This window comes from Mirounga angustirostris, unplaced genomic scaffold, assembly GCF_029215605.1.
Source record: "Mirounga angustirostris isolate CCGP_5_RB_7025 unplaced genomic scaffold, mMirAng1.0.hap1 SCAF_2, whole genome shotgun sequence".
In the NCBI taxonomy this organism is placed as follows: domain Eukaryota; kingdom Metazoa; phylum Chordata; class Mammalia; order Carnivora; family Phocidae; genus Mirounga; species Mirounga angustirostris.
In genome coordinates this window covers 186211202-186225668 of record NW_026991710.1, presented here as the reverse complement: position 1 = coordinate 186225668, position 14467 = coordinate 186211202, and the positions used below count along the sequence as shown (strand labels likewise).

At 37.6% G+C, this 14467-nt stretch overlaps 1 protein-coding gene across 15 annotated transcripts in view; it reads right to left on the bottom strand.

Annotated features, from left to right (window-relative positions):
* SORBS2 (sorbin and SH3 domain containing 2) overlaps window positions 1–14467 on the bottom strand; it is a 181470-nt gene that overhangs the window by 33966 nt on the left and 133037 nt on the right. For 7 of the 15 annotated variants that reach the window (XM_064585667.1, XM_064585671.1, XM_064585669.1 and 4 more), the window contains 4 exons: window positions 13790–13873; window positions 11993–12049; window positions 7471–7520; window positions 4654–4838 (listed from right to left, as the gene is read on the bottom strand). In XM_064585667.1, coding sequence (XP_064441737.1) covers window positions 4654–4838; window positions 7471–7520; window positions 11993–12049; window positions 13790–13873 — 376 coding nt within the window. Of the gene's footprint in view, window positions 1–801; window positions 2380–4653; window positions 4839–7470; window positions 7521–11992; window positions 12050–13789; window positions 13874–14467 lie in introns of all 15 variants that reach the window. The other 8 variants (XM_064585676.1, XM_045879661.3, XM_064585677.1 and 5 more) reach the window with 3 other exon arrangements.

The following is a 14467-nucleotide window of genomic DNA, read 5'->3' as shown; positions in this document are numbered from 1 at the left end:
GCTTGGGAGTCACTTTTAACCTACATGGTCTAATTAACATGTCGATAGAGGATTCTTTCAGTGGAAATAGAAAATAAATAAAGATATGGAAAGGCAGAGAAAATGAAATACACTGAGTGATGGAGATGAGACTTCTGTATATATAGCTTAAAGATACATTCACAAAAATTTTATTCCACTGTGTCCTTTAAATGAAGAAAGTCATTAAACAAATCCTATTCTTTTTTCATTGTCCATCAATGACTCATTACATGCTTCAGTTTTGCTTTCTGAGTGTTTTGATGTAGTGTCTTTATATTGCATGTAAGCAAATTATTTATTGAGTGAATATAACTTTATGAAGTTAATATAAAATCAAGGAAAAAGCTATTTGTTAAGTTACTGGTTTTGATTCACTTTACAACAAAAAAAGAGTTGTCAGTTTCTTAAGGATACTGATACTCAATCATGGTCTCTGTCTCGGAATCCTCTTAAAGTGGTAAAATAGGTTTAATTTGTTGTTTTGATATAAGTAGCTTCAGCCCTAACATTAAGCTACAAGATGGATTTCCCTTTTGATTTTGAATGAGTAAATTTTTGTGAATTAGTGGTCACTTTAAGCCACACATCCAGCCCGAATGTCACATGGGCAAATGAGACTATTCAGTAAGACATGTTTGCACAACAAGCATTTGCTTCAAAACACAGAATGATGCCGAGTGGTCTCACGGCTTAGGAATGATGAGATGTAGGAATGGAAGGTGAAGGTGCTGGATGGTGGGTGTCTGAACCACAAGGAAAAAGAAAGAGAAGTTCATCCACCTTGGAGACTCCGTGCACTCTCGTGGTCTTGGTGGTGGTAATTGTTGTTGGTGGTGTCCAAGTCTTGGAAAGAGGCACTGTGAGGCATTCTCCCACAATCGTTCTGGTACAATGGGCAATGATTAGCACCATCTTGAGGCAGTGGGTGCAAAGGCTGGTGCATGGGACTCCTTCTGAGAGCTTTAAGGGATGAGTTCCTTTCGGGAATATCTGGCAGAAGTTCACTGATAAGACGGTGCAGGATACTGTTGTCTGGCAAACTTCCCCTTCTCTTTTCAGCTTTAATTTGGTCACAAATGTCTTTAAGGGCAGAGTCCAGAGCCTCAAATACAGACGCTTTACATTTTGCCTTTTCAGTCTGTTTTTTGGGAGTCGAATTTTTTTTCCTCCGGAAAGGCACGGGACTGACCAGAAATGCAAGTTTAGAAAGGCCAGGGTCCATTTCTTGTCTTCTGGGCTCTTCAGCGTTTTCATGTTTAGCTCTTTCGTGTTTGAGCATTGTGGTAAATCGAGTGTAGGAGGCCGGGCATCTGCCTTTGCAGGAGCTGATGAGGTGCCGGTGATGGTGGTGGTGGTGGTGGTGATGGTGGCTGGATCCATAAAAACTTTCAGAGGATGTGAAAGAAAAGTGATCAAAGTCACTCTCACTGCAAAAGGATGATCCTTCTACATGGATGTAATCGCTGTGGTCAGACACAACTCCGTCTTGGTCACTGTCAGAAAACTCCATATGCGTTCTCGGTTGCTCATCACTGGTGACTTCAATATGAATTGGCACCAGGGTTTTAGGCTTGTAGCTTTGTTGTACATGAGAAGGGTGTCTACTCTGATTTTCTTCCTCCAGCAAAGACTCAATGGAAAATCGCCTCTTGGGACATAAACCATTTTGTTGAGGTTCTAGGGCTAGGGGAGATAACATTTCATCTCCTAAATTGGGCATGGATTTTGACTTTTGAATCAACTTTTCAAATTCAGAAATGCGGGTGGGGACCATGTCCCTGGGTACCTCCTCCGTGGAGGACTGGCTCCATCCAGGGAGCAGGCCCTTGTGTTGCTGCACCTTCTCATACTGCATTATTCTCGACTTGACGGAGCAGATCACCTCTGAATTCATCAAGTCCTTGCGGTTAATGCGGTGCATTTTCTTGTACAGTTTTAGGAAGCCTGGAGCGTCATGGGCTGACCTGTGCCGGAGCCTTGACCTGCCATTACCGCGGCCCTCCTGGATGTAGGGGGAAGCCCACGTTATAGGGCAGCTCTCCTTGGAATCCTCTTCACATAACAGAGAACCCATACTCTCTGACTTGGTTTGGGGGTCAGGAAAGCTATCACAGTCGTCATTTAGGAGATCGTCACAACTACGGGATTTGATTTTGGGGGAAACCGTTTCCTCGGTGCTGCTCCAGACCTCTGCATTTTGTCGGGCCATTTGCCAGCCGTTCTTGAAAGTAATGGCCCTCTGTGAGTCACGAGGGACATCCAAATGCTGTCTGTAAGCGTTACAGTAATCTAACTCATTGGAGGGGTTGCCGTTGAACCCTGAGTAACCGTAAAGGGACGGACATATATCATCCCCACCTTTTAATCCAGGGCAGCGTGGTGGAAGAGAGACATTTGGAGAAGTTAAAAGGTTCACAAAGAGGAGAGCATGTCACTTAGCATCAGACAGCACAGCAAAGAGAATGCAGTTAGTATGGTTTGGTCTAGACACCGATCGTTACACATGTAGCTTCAACGCTAGAGAAAAAAGCCTGATTCTAAAGCAAGGTAATAACTTTTTCAATGAAGGTAGCTTTGCAGATATTAGAGTTAACAAAACCATGTATAAAAAATAATTAATGTCGCTAATCTACCTATTTTGATTGTGTTTACACATCTTTTGGCAAAACCTGGTGTGCCAGAAGCACAACAGTATCTCGAAAGCTAATCAATAGCATGACCTGATAGTCATTTAAGGGTTGAACAATTAAGGCCAAAAGTGATATCGATTTAATTAACTTAATAGGGTCAGGATTTGAGTCTCATTTGATTTATAATGACAGAGAGGTAAAGAGTAATTTATAAACTTGCATTTAAATACCACTCCCATAACTGTAGCAAATAATTTTTCATGGGCATTAGATACAAAAAGCAGTAAGACAAAGTATTTTCCAAAATTGCAAAACCAAGATGTCGTGCACTATTGTTGCCAATATTTTTCCAAGAAAAAAATTAAGTGGAGCCTCTTTAGATAAATGAATTTACCTCTTTAATTGCTCCACTTCCAACCTCTTATGAGGCAGGTTCTTATAAGGATAATTGGATATAATATAAAACTCCCATCAGAGGTAAATGCATCTTGCTTTTTTCCAGGGAGGTTGTTTTTTTTTTTTTTAATAACTTGCAATTTGATAATAGCTAAAACTGACCTCAATTTGGAATGTATTTGGAAAGACTCTTTATTTTTGCTCTGCTGAGTTCACTAATAAATAAAAGGCCGAAGTACATCTAATGGGAAATTTCCTTCTTAGAAGGGAACCCCATGAAGGAAAATACCCGTATTGAGAGTTGCTGTCTTACAATCTTACCCACCTTTTTCAAAAGTAGATAAGCATATTAAGTAGATATGTAATATTTGGGAAAGGAAGTTGACTTAACACTCCCTAGGATAAAAACAATTATCTAAATTAATCAGAAACCTTTTAACTTTTGGGCGCTATCCAAGTGTAATGAATCAATGGTATTTCATGACTTATTATCTTAAGGCATTCATTTGCATAAATGAGTAGAATCTGATCAAAGCATCTCTGTGAATTTGATGAAAGGTGTCATAAAAGGGGCTCACTCCTTAAGCCAGCTACTGCTTAACTTTAATCACCACATGGCAACACTTTTAGTGCTTACATTTGATACGTGTAGCTGAATCTGTGCTATATTATGGAAACTTCTGTTAGAGCTCAGGTTCTTCACACCTTTCAAATTCCTTTGGTGTTTTGTTTCAACCCCAGGAGACTGGGGGAGATTGTGGGGACCCAAATGTGGTATGGCCTCAGGTACCTGCAGATGCCGGTTCAAGCCTCGGTCTCCGTCTTGGGAATGTTCTGGTTAACACAGCAATAATGCACTGAGCAGTCTTTCAGAGACCTGAAGGAGAGACTTGCCTTCTCTGAGCATAGCTCATCGAATTTCCGGAGAGGAGACAGACCATGTGGAAAAGTAGCTTGGTGATATCTAAAATTTCTAAGTATGGCTTGAAACCAGTTAGTTCTTACTAGTGGAATGTTCTGAATCAAACACCGTGTACCATGCAGAACACAGATATTCTACTGTCTATATGAATGTTCACCAAAACAGAGAACAGATGACTAAAGAAATAACTTCAGTAGGTCAAACACATTTTTATCTAGAACTAAATAATTAAAAAAAAACCCAAATCAAAGTGTTTTAGGCAATAATGTTCTTTGTTGCTACTTCTAATTCTTATTCTATAAATGTGCTTAACTTTGCTAGTTGTAGTAACATTAGAACATTTTTGACAATATGCATATATTCATAAATGTAATCTTTTAATAGCCTGACAGTAAGTTAGATACTTTGGATTTGTTCAAGAAAAACCCACAAATGATATATTTGGAGGAAAAAAGCATGAATATGCTAAATGATAGAGTCCATCGAGCCACTCAAATGGCTCACCAACCCGACCTAGTGTGTGTAAAAAAGATAAATTTAGAGTTCTGAGACTATATTGTATTCAAGACACTGTATTTAAATGCTAGCTCTCTCTGGATGGTTATCCTGGACCAGCTCTCACATGGTACCCTAGTTTAAAATTAAGCTCATAAATTGCTTGCATGTCAATCTATTATCGCTCACCTTTTGCTCTTGAGGGGGAAGAAGGAGAAGAACTGATGAAAGATTTTGTCAGGGTGCCACTTGATCCTGGGAGGTCCACTTGCCCTGGGCTAGTCCTGCTCGCACTTGGATCCAAGCCCCTGGGCTGCCCCACCGCAGGCTCGCTCTTCCTCCTTTTCCTAAAGTCACTGGCCATGCTCGCAGAACTAAAAGAAAGGATCAGCGTCCGTTAGGCTGGTGTTGGAGGAGGTTCACCCGTGACTCAGAATGACTGATGGAAGGTGCTGGGGACAGCACGACCACTCTTCCCTCTCTTCCCCCAAACTGCAGTGTTAAGAATTCATTCCTTGCTATTAAACACTATTTCTTTATAATCATCTCTTTAAAAAATTCATAGACTGTAATTTTTTTTTTAGAGAAGTTTTAGGTTTACAGAAAAATTGATTGGAAAGTACAGAGAGTTCTCCTATGCTCCCTTTCCTTACGCACACAGTTTCCCCTACTGTGACATCTTCTGTTCCTGTGATACATTTGTGAGAGTTGATGAACATCTTGATTCATTATTATTAAATGTAATTAAAGTCCATAGTTTTTATTAAGGTTGTTTTCTGCTGAATATCCTGATTTTAAGATTTCTCTGTGCCTTTTGATGTCATGATAGCTCATTTCTTTTTATTGCTGAGTACTGTTCCATCATGTGGATGCACCAGTTTGTTTCTCAGTTCACCTACTGAAGGACATTCTGGTCACTTCAAGTTTTGGCAGTTATGAATAAAGCTGCTATAAACATCCACGTGCCATTTTCTTATGTGTGTGGATATAAGTTTATAATAATGTTCTAAAGTAAAAATTCTTTCAGTGTAATATGTTGTGACTGACAATTCAGTGTTGTGATTTGTGTCACGTATCTTTTCTCTCTAAAGAAGAGTTCCAGCAACATGACTCTATCCAGAGAAGGCAAGCCACAGGGGAGGAAAAGACTCCAAAAAGGAAGACAGCTGGTGAGACAAATTTCTCTTATCTCAAGGTTTCCCTATGGCTTTTCCTACTACTCTTCGCTTGAAAACCCTTATACTGGAATTCCAACAGTTTCCTATTTATTTTATTTTTTTTTAAAAGATTTTATTTATTTATTTGAGAGAGAATGATCGAGAGAGAAAGCACAAACGGGGGAAGGGGCAGAGGGAAAGGGAGAGGCAGACTCCCCGCTGAGCAGGGAGCCCTACTGGGGCTCGATCCCAGGACCCCAGGATCATGACCTGAGCTGAAGGCAGACGCTTAACCGACTGAGCCACCCAGATGCCCCTAATGTTTTCCTATTTAAATAATGAATGACTAATAATCTGGCCAGCAAGCAAAATATTAAAGGGAACTTTCACCCAGTTGTATGAAATGGTGTCAGCAGTCTGTCATGGCAGGAAGTTTTTATCACAGTCTGGTTCTGAATACAGTATCATTTAAGCCAAACACCAGGGAACGGGAGATATACAGCACCCAGCATGCCATCTGTCAAATCATTACCTAAAATTACATCAACAATGGCAGTCAGAGCGCCGGTAGGTCCCGTGAGCCAGCAATACGCTGTTTGCTTTGCTGACATTACTGTCTGGTGTGGCCCTCACAGCAAACCTGTGAGGGACGCTCGGTTATCCCTATTTCATAAATGAGTGAACAGAACACACACTTTGCAAGTATAGAGATGGGGCCAGACCTCAGAATTTGTCTGCGTTCTTCTAGAGAGGATGCCCGTCTTCTTCTAGACCTGTTTCTGCTCTCCCTATCCTGTCATGTGAGGGTCTGTATGTCTTTCTGGCAGTCTTCAGGTCAGATTAGAACTCAAAAGTTCAAACATTTTAGGAGCATATATAGATGTAAAAGATATAAAAGGAAGACTTGGAGGAGCTTTTTTCTTAGTGACACTGATGTCATTGGATGGCACGCATGAACCCAATTTACAAAGGACCCGATTTACAAAGTTTTTGACTTACATTGATAGAAATCTATGGAAGGGCAAATTAATGTTATATCATTATTTGTTGTTGATGGTACAATGTGGCTGAGAGTTTGTGTTATTCGCTATAGCTATTGAACTGTGTCTGAATTTCTGCAACGCTATAAAGTAAGTGTGGTATTTAAAGCCCAGGAACTGAACTTACCTTGGCAGACGCCTAGAACAGTCAGGACTAGTGGTTCCAGGTTATTCTGGTTCGATTCTAGTTTATCTCTGCTCCTTGCCAACTGTGTGAACTTGGTGAGTTATGGGGTCTAAGTTTAGTTTGTTCAGAGATAAAATGGGGAGGATAGTACTTAACTCATTGTGGTGTCTTAAGGATCGAATATGTCTGGGTCTGAATACAGTATCATGTACTTAGAATGTCTGGTATATAGTAAGCCCCCATTTATTGGTAGTAACAATGTTTCTGATTTGTGTGGTGAGCATATAATGAATAAATAGATATTGAACATAATTTAGAAATTTTCTAGTAATTTATACATTTTTTTCAAATATACTATTATAAATATCAGCTAATAATATTGAAAATTAGATTTTATAATTCTCATTTAAAGAAAAGAAAGCTGGGTTTAGAGGAGAGAGGGAAGGGAAGAATTTTTTCGTAAAGGAATCCAGAATTATTTCACTGAATTTTTATGAGTTTTTTAATATGATCATATGAAATGATACAAAAACAAAATAAAACAACTTCATAAAGTATGGTGTTCCAAATAATAGTGAGTGATAACATAATCCTTGTTATTATTACACTGAGTAGTATTCCTATTGAAAAAGAAACCACTGGTATAGAATATTCTGGTTGTATGATGTAATGACGTTCTTACCTAGTGGGTCTTTCCAGGCTTCTGTCTATAGAGGATTGATACAAGGAGGCCTGTTAAGATAGAAAAATAGTTCCATGAAAATTTTTACCAGGGCAAAATTTCATTTGTCCGTGGACATTAAATTAGGTATCCTAAAAAGAATATTATAAAAACTGAGATGAAAAATACCATTTATTTTGATCACAAAATGTCTTTCAAAGAGAAAAACATGTAACCTGATTTCTACTTTTTTCCTATCTACCTTCTCTTTTGGTATACCACACTGTATTTCTCTGTCTAACTCAAATTATCCACAGCCCAAACACTATCTGGGGGAGAAAAGAAAAGTCGTTAACCACTTCTTCATGTAGGAAATAGACTGTAAACAGGAATTTTCTGCATAAAGTAATAGTTTGATGTTTAAAAAAATACTTGTAATCATCATTCAGCCTTTATACAACATAAACCTTCTTTATAATTTTTTTGTCATGTTGCCAGGTTTCTCTTTAAAATATAACATTTAAGCAGAACTTGAGACATCTTTCCTCTGTCAACACAGGCATGGCATTTAATAATACCACAGAATTTGTTTTGAAATTAAACTGAACTGCCTGGTACTTAAATCAGGTACAGACTGGCATCTTTCAAAATAGTTAAGTTCAGGGTTGGTATAAAATAAATGATTAATGAACCAAAATGTAACTTTTTTTAAAAAAGTGGATTTTTAACATTTTCATGAGAAAATAAACTCTCAGTTGTCCATGGTTGTAGGAATAAAGAAATATAGAAAATACAAATTGATACATAATTCCAAATGCCTATTGTACACACCATTTTCATACTCTTTCATTTTGAACAGTACAATTAAACAGATATTAGGCAAAAATATTAGATATGACTTTTTCACTGCCTACGACCATCTTCTGGAATAAATGCTGAAATATTTAAGGCAAGAGAGGATCTGTATTGAGCTCTTGAGTATTTGAAATGACACTGCAAGATAAGCAAAAGTAGTTGCGGTGTGATGTCTAGAATGTACAGGGAAATGTATATACAAGTATATATGTATAGTAATATATATACATAGTCTTGGTTTGGGGCATATTTGATGATGAGTTAGTTATCACAAACTGATGAGGAACTGAAATTCTAGTTTAAAAATGTCCTTCCATATGAAAGTTTAAAACTATCAGCCAAAAAAAGGGGCGGGATTTGACAGATTTTATCTTAAGTTCCTGTCACATAGAAATATTTTACCAGAGTATTAAAAACCTACTTAGTTTTTATTTTCTACTTTATTTTCTACTTATAAATAAGCACCAATTAACCAGTTAAAATATTAGTATTATTTATGTAGATTCTTTATGTAGATTAGTCTGAGAAGCCCTCTTATGCATAACTCTAAAATTGGTTCTGTTAATTAATATTTTCATTTAATTCCATCTTACTGAGTGAGAATGGAATCTTGCCCAGAAGCAAACAAAAGCACCTTTCTGCTACAGAATATCCTCTCTCCTTTTAGAAAGAAAAAGCATATTCTAATATTTGTAATTCCTAGAAAATATTTAGATTCCTAGGTTCTCAACAAATATGAAATTAGAAGAAAAAATTTGGTCCATTAATCTGATAAATTTACATGATTACTTAGCTTGCTGAACTCTGAATTGGACACTGGAAAGGTGAAAAAAAATACTAAATAAGAAGGAAAGCAAACCAGTAAACAAATAAAACCAGATAATTATATTCTGATGTAGAAATATCAATTCTCTATGTTTTCAGAAAAGCATCACCAAATAGCCTCAGAGCATTGCTGTGTGTGTGGATCACAGCATTAATGGGACACCCAATCACAAACCGTAGCTGATCATCAAAAAGTGTCAATTGAGGAACATCCTAAGAGTAATCACCCTAAAGTGATTAGAAATTTTGAATTGCAAGCTTGGAATGAGCCTAAACAAAATTGTAATGTGAGATAAAACATAGCATAAGAAGTGAAGGCTCTCCACTGATAAATTAATTGTGTTTTAGATTTAGGCAAAGAAACTACAATGAGTCCTCCTTGTGCTGGTTTCCACAATCCAAAATAAACTGAAACCAATTTTGTGATTTTATGTATTGTCAAAGGAAAAAGTTCAATATTAAATTATAAGGAAACAGTAAAAGGTCTAGATAGATGACTAAGAGAGAAACTTTATGCTAATCACATGAATGAAACTCATTCTGAAATGGAAATTGTCTCTAGAAAAGAGGTAACCTATTTTACCTATTATGTTCTACTCAGTTTGTGTATTACCATATTTTAACATACCTAAATGAAGTTCATTTTAATAAAGTATGGACACTGAATCACTCTTTCTGCTAAGTGATCATACGATTAAACTTTGCTTAAAAGTCTTTAATTGTTCTTCATTAATGCCAGTTTCTCAGTTTTATGGATTAGAAAGTATGTTATTCATGGCATATGCTAGGCATTTGATAAATGGTAGCTAAGGTAATGTGTAATCAATTACAAATTTTACCAGAAATGTTTTACATAAGGGTGCTGAAGATAGAATCCAGTCCCTTATCAGAATATTTTTTTTACACTCTGAGACACCATTATGTGAAATTAATATGCTACAGAATCATACAATATTCCTTCTCAATTCCAAATAGATAATGGCAAATTAGTCTAACCACCAGCAAAGTGCTTTTTTATGTTACTTTTTTTTTTGCCAATACCATCACATGTAGAATGCAAAGAGTTAAGTTTCTACTATCTTTAGCCCAAGCGTTATTGTGTAATGTTAATTATAGGAACTTATTTCACAAAAATAGTTAACAAGGAATAGTATTAAGTAAATAACTTGTTTCTAAAAGATCCAAAGATCCAAAGATCCAAATACATCTCTTGAACGTGCTAAGAAGTGTGGTATAAAGGGAATGGCATGGAAGTGAAGGCTTCTAGATCTGCTTAATTTTTAACTTGCCACCATCTGACCTTGTAATTTTGGACATAGTTTTAAAAAGTCGTTGGGCTCTACTTTTCTTGACTTAAACATTAGTGATCTTTAAATCTTCTCTCAGTTCTCAAAGAACCACCTTCAAAACATCCTAGAGCTATCTGACCAAAAAATCAGAAATATATCTGACCAAATTGAATTCCAAAGTAAATTCTTGGGCCCTTCGTATGTCGAAATGATACCCTTTCTTCAGATGTGAAGGTAACATAACACAGAGAATAGAATTGCTTGTTGTATTTGTCTTTAGGTTCTATGCCTGTCTACAAAACATAACCCTTTAGAAATGACTGCATTCATTAATCTAGAATGTTCTTGATTACTCTATTTTGCTTTTTATTGAATATGTAAATATTTTGATTACTTCTCTGGTGTGAACATGCACTCTGATGCGTAATTCAGAATTGCAAAGGGAAGCTTCGGGGAGTTGGAGATTTCCTGTTGAGATTCTTCCACAGTCGTCACAACTGTGTGTCAGGGGTACTTTCTGAGGCATCGGTGGCTTACTGGTTTTATTTTCTAGTTGCACATATTTAACCCAGTTAAGACTTTTTGATGAGGATAAGTTATTTATTAAGTGTTTTTGTATATACTTAGGACCACAGAGAAACTACCGTGTAAAACCAGTTTATGTACTCTGCTCCCATTCTAGCTGCTTCTAAGAATTACCACAGGCGAGGCTGACGTTTAGCAAAACTGTCACTTTTGCTTATGTCAACCAGTAAGTCTTAAATCTGCTTTCCAAAATAATTTCATTTTTTTCTTTGCAGAAACCAGGATAAAAAGCTTTGACTCTGGATTGTTTCTTCCTCTTTCATACTCTCTTTGCCTAAATCAAATAAAATTTGGTATTGCCTGGCATACATTTTTTTACCTAGCAGATTGTCATGAGCATTCTAAAATAGAGACAGCAAATGCATTTCATCTCATATGCCAGTTATAATCTATTACAGTGGCTGCCTGGATTACAGCAATGAGAAGGATTAGTAATGCCTGTCAAGGATGTGGAACTGGGGAATTGTGACCTGTGTGCCAGTTGTTTGTCAGCTCTATTCTTGATTTTATCTGATGCTAAAATCCACAAATCGTATTTAGGAAAATGAAAGACTTAGATAAATTTTAAGAATATGTGGGCCATAAACATGTAATTAAGAACCTGTCATTCTGCACCTCCAAGCATGATGATAAAATGGCTCTGCATAGTCTTTGACAAAAGTCTAATCAAAACAGACGGTTGAGACATGCACTGAGAGTGCTGCTTTTGATTTTGTAATTGTCACACTCCTGGATACCAGGACCGTGTTGAATAGTTCAGTGGAAAGTTATGGCCGGAATGATTCTTCACCTACATTTTAGAACGAGCCAACAACAACTTTGGAATAATTAATGTCTAAGCAATGATGCTGGATACAACACAGTGATGCAAAGATAGATTTTCCAAAATAGCTTAGACTCTATGGTGAATTGTTAAAACATGGATCGTTCAGAATCACAGTAACAGCTCCTAAGAGAGGAATCTGAAAAAGAGAATAATTTGTTTTTACCTCATTGGAAACACCAGAAGAATGATCTTGAACATAGTCCAGAGCCTTTTTAGGAGGCTGGGTGGAGATGCACCACATAAGCAGAAGTGTAGAGATGGAATGGAGGAGAGTCAATGGCAGCAAGGAATGGACATGTGGAAAAGGTGACAACAGTTAGAAATTGAGTGCTGATGGCATCAGATACACATAAAGAGTGCATGAATGGAGCCAAATGGGGGTGGCCTAGGAGGAAGAGTGCAATGTTCATAAATATTCTCAAGCACTGGGCAAAATTACTAGTGGTGGGATTAGTATATTTATAAACTCATTTCATCAGAATCAAAATGAGCACTCATAGTCTCTAGCCACAAAGGAATGCAAGGTATATTAAAGAAACATTAAAGGAGTAGTGGATAGCATGCAGGTGAGTTTCCATGTGGGGCTGAAAATGATTATAAAAAATGCTGGTAATTTAGGCTCAGAACAGAAATTGGTTTAGTCCCTACAAACCATGTAATCACTAATAACAATACATATAAAATAAAGCTAGAGGATTTTTTTTTCTAAAATAAAATGCATTTATGTGAATAGTTGGATACAAATTAGGAAAAAAAAAATGAGAGAAAAACACTTTTCCTATTAGGGATATAAATTCTAGGAAAAATTCTTTGGTTTATATTTATTTACAGTCACTTTTGATCCAGCTCAATAAGATAAGGAATCTAACCAAGTGTCCTTGGCATTTCAATGGACGACAGGAACAACTATAACCACCCAGTATCTAATATATGCTCAGTTTATGAGTATATAAATCAGTATCTGATATGGTAAAAGAAAGATTACACTCTCTGATCTTCAGTAAAGCTCTGTCCAGTGGAATTGTTCTGTTCTTTAAGAATTTAAAATTCCGAAACATCAGTAAGAGTATAAAAAGTATGTAACTGACACATATCAAATGTATAGCTATCAGTGGATAGAGTTCCCCAGTGAAACTTCTAGTCAAGGAAATTGTTATTTAGGGCTTGAGTTGACTCTTTATCCTGAACAGACTAGGCAATTCTCGTAAGGCCCACCTGTGGTGGGGGTTTGGGGACAAGATGTTTCACTAGCATAAAACTAGAAATCAAGGTCCACAGGATTTCTTTATTTTTCTCTTTCCTTGTATCCCTAAGAGTAAATGAGGTATTTTATTGTGGGAGTATACTGACAGCATACTATTGTGGGAATTGCCCAGAGATGTTTGGTGTGTTCAACAGGCCTGGGTTTAGCTTCTGACTCTACCACTTACTATCCTCTTACTGTCCACTTACTTAACCTCTCTGGTCTCGGGTTTCTTCTTATTGGAGGGGCCTCCAGAGAACTCACTGAGATGATGAGTTCAGAACCCAGCACTCGCCAGTGCTTGGTAGTTCTTCAGCAAATGGGAGCTATAATAATAGTAATTATTATTATAAACGTCACGATACTTCTTCTGATTGAACTAGACCAAAATGGACTGTAAACAGCTATACATCTTCTATAAACCTCTAACAATTGCCTGAATATTCTAGGACAGAAACGATCCCAGCATTTTGAATTTAGATATAATCATCCTAATGCATGATGCATGGTAGAGAAAAAGTACATAGGAAGTGTCTGAGCAGGTTTAACCATTTGGTACAGAAGTGGATGTGGGCTCAGCCGTCCCCAATTTGTCTAAATAGCATACATTTGGCTTTTGTTCTGTAAATGACACCTATCTCTTCTGATAATGGTATGTTTCATCAATCAAACAACATTCCCCTAGTTTTCTTATATTAATAGTCTAGCCTCACTTACCGGGCGTCCAAACTCCAGTTCTGAAAAGAATTTATACCAGGGCTCATTTTCTAAATCTATGTCATCTGGATTTATGCGATCAGTCTGGAGCAGATGTGAAGGAAAAGGGAAGGAAAAGGCACACTGAGCTGAGTGAGGGAAACGCCGTGTGGTATGAAAAACACGCACGCGCATTCGCACGCAGACATGCACCAACTCTCATCCAACAAATCTCAGCAGGAGAGAACAAAGGATGTAAAGTAAAATGAGTAAAATTAGGATATGAAGATGAGTTTCGATGGCATCACCTAGGCCCCTAGTCACTTCCTCTGTTCCACCTCTGTCTTCTCTTTTGAGTTTGCTCCTTAGCTTTGATGTAGAAACTATGAAAAACTCTGTGGCGGCCAGAAGGAGCATGGATAGCACACCAGAAATAGGCTAACGTTAGCCGATTAAAGTTAAAATAGACTCCACTTAGTCACCAAGTAGCTCATCTGGGTGAGTCACTCCACCGCCCCTGCCCTCATTGATCCCAGCATGTAAGGCTGCTCTGCAGACAGTTGGCTTGGGTGCAGATGTATGGAGAGCCTGGCGGAGAGGGGGAGGAAAAGGTGGGAAGAGAGGTGGGGGGGGGGAGTGAGAGGTGCTGGGAGGCTGTTAGGGGTCGACTGGCGTAAAGAACCTGGGGCCTAGTTGAGA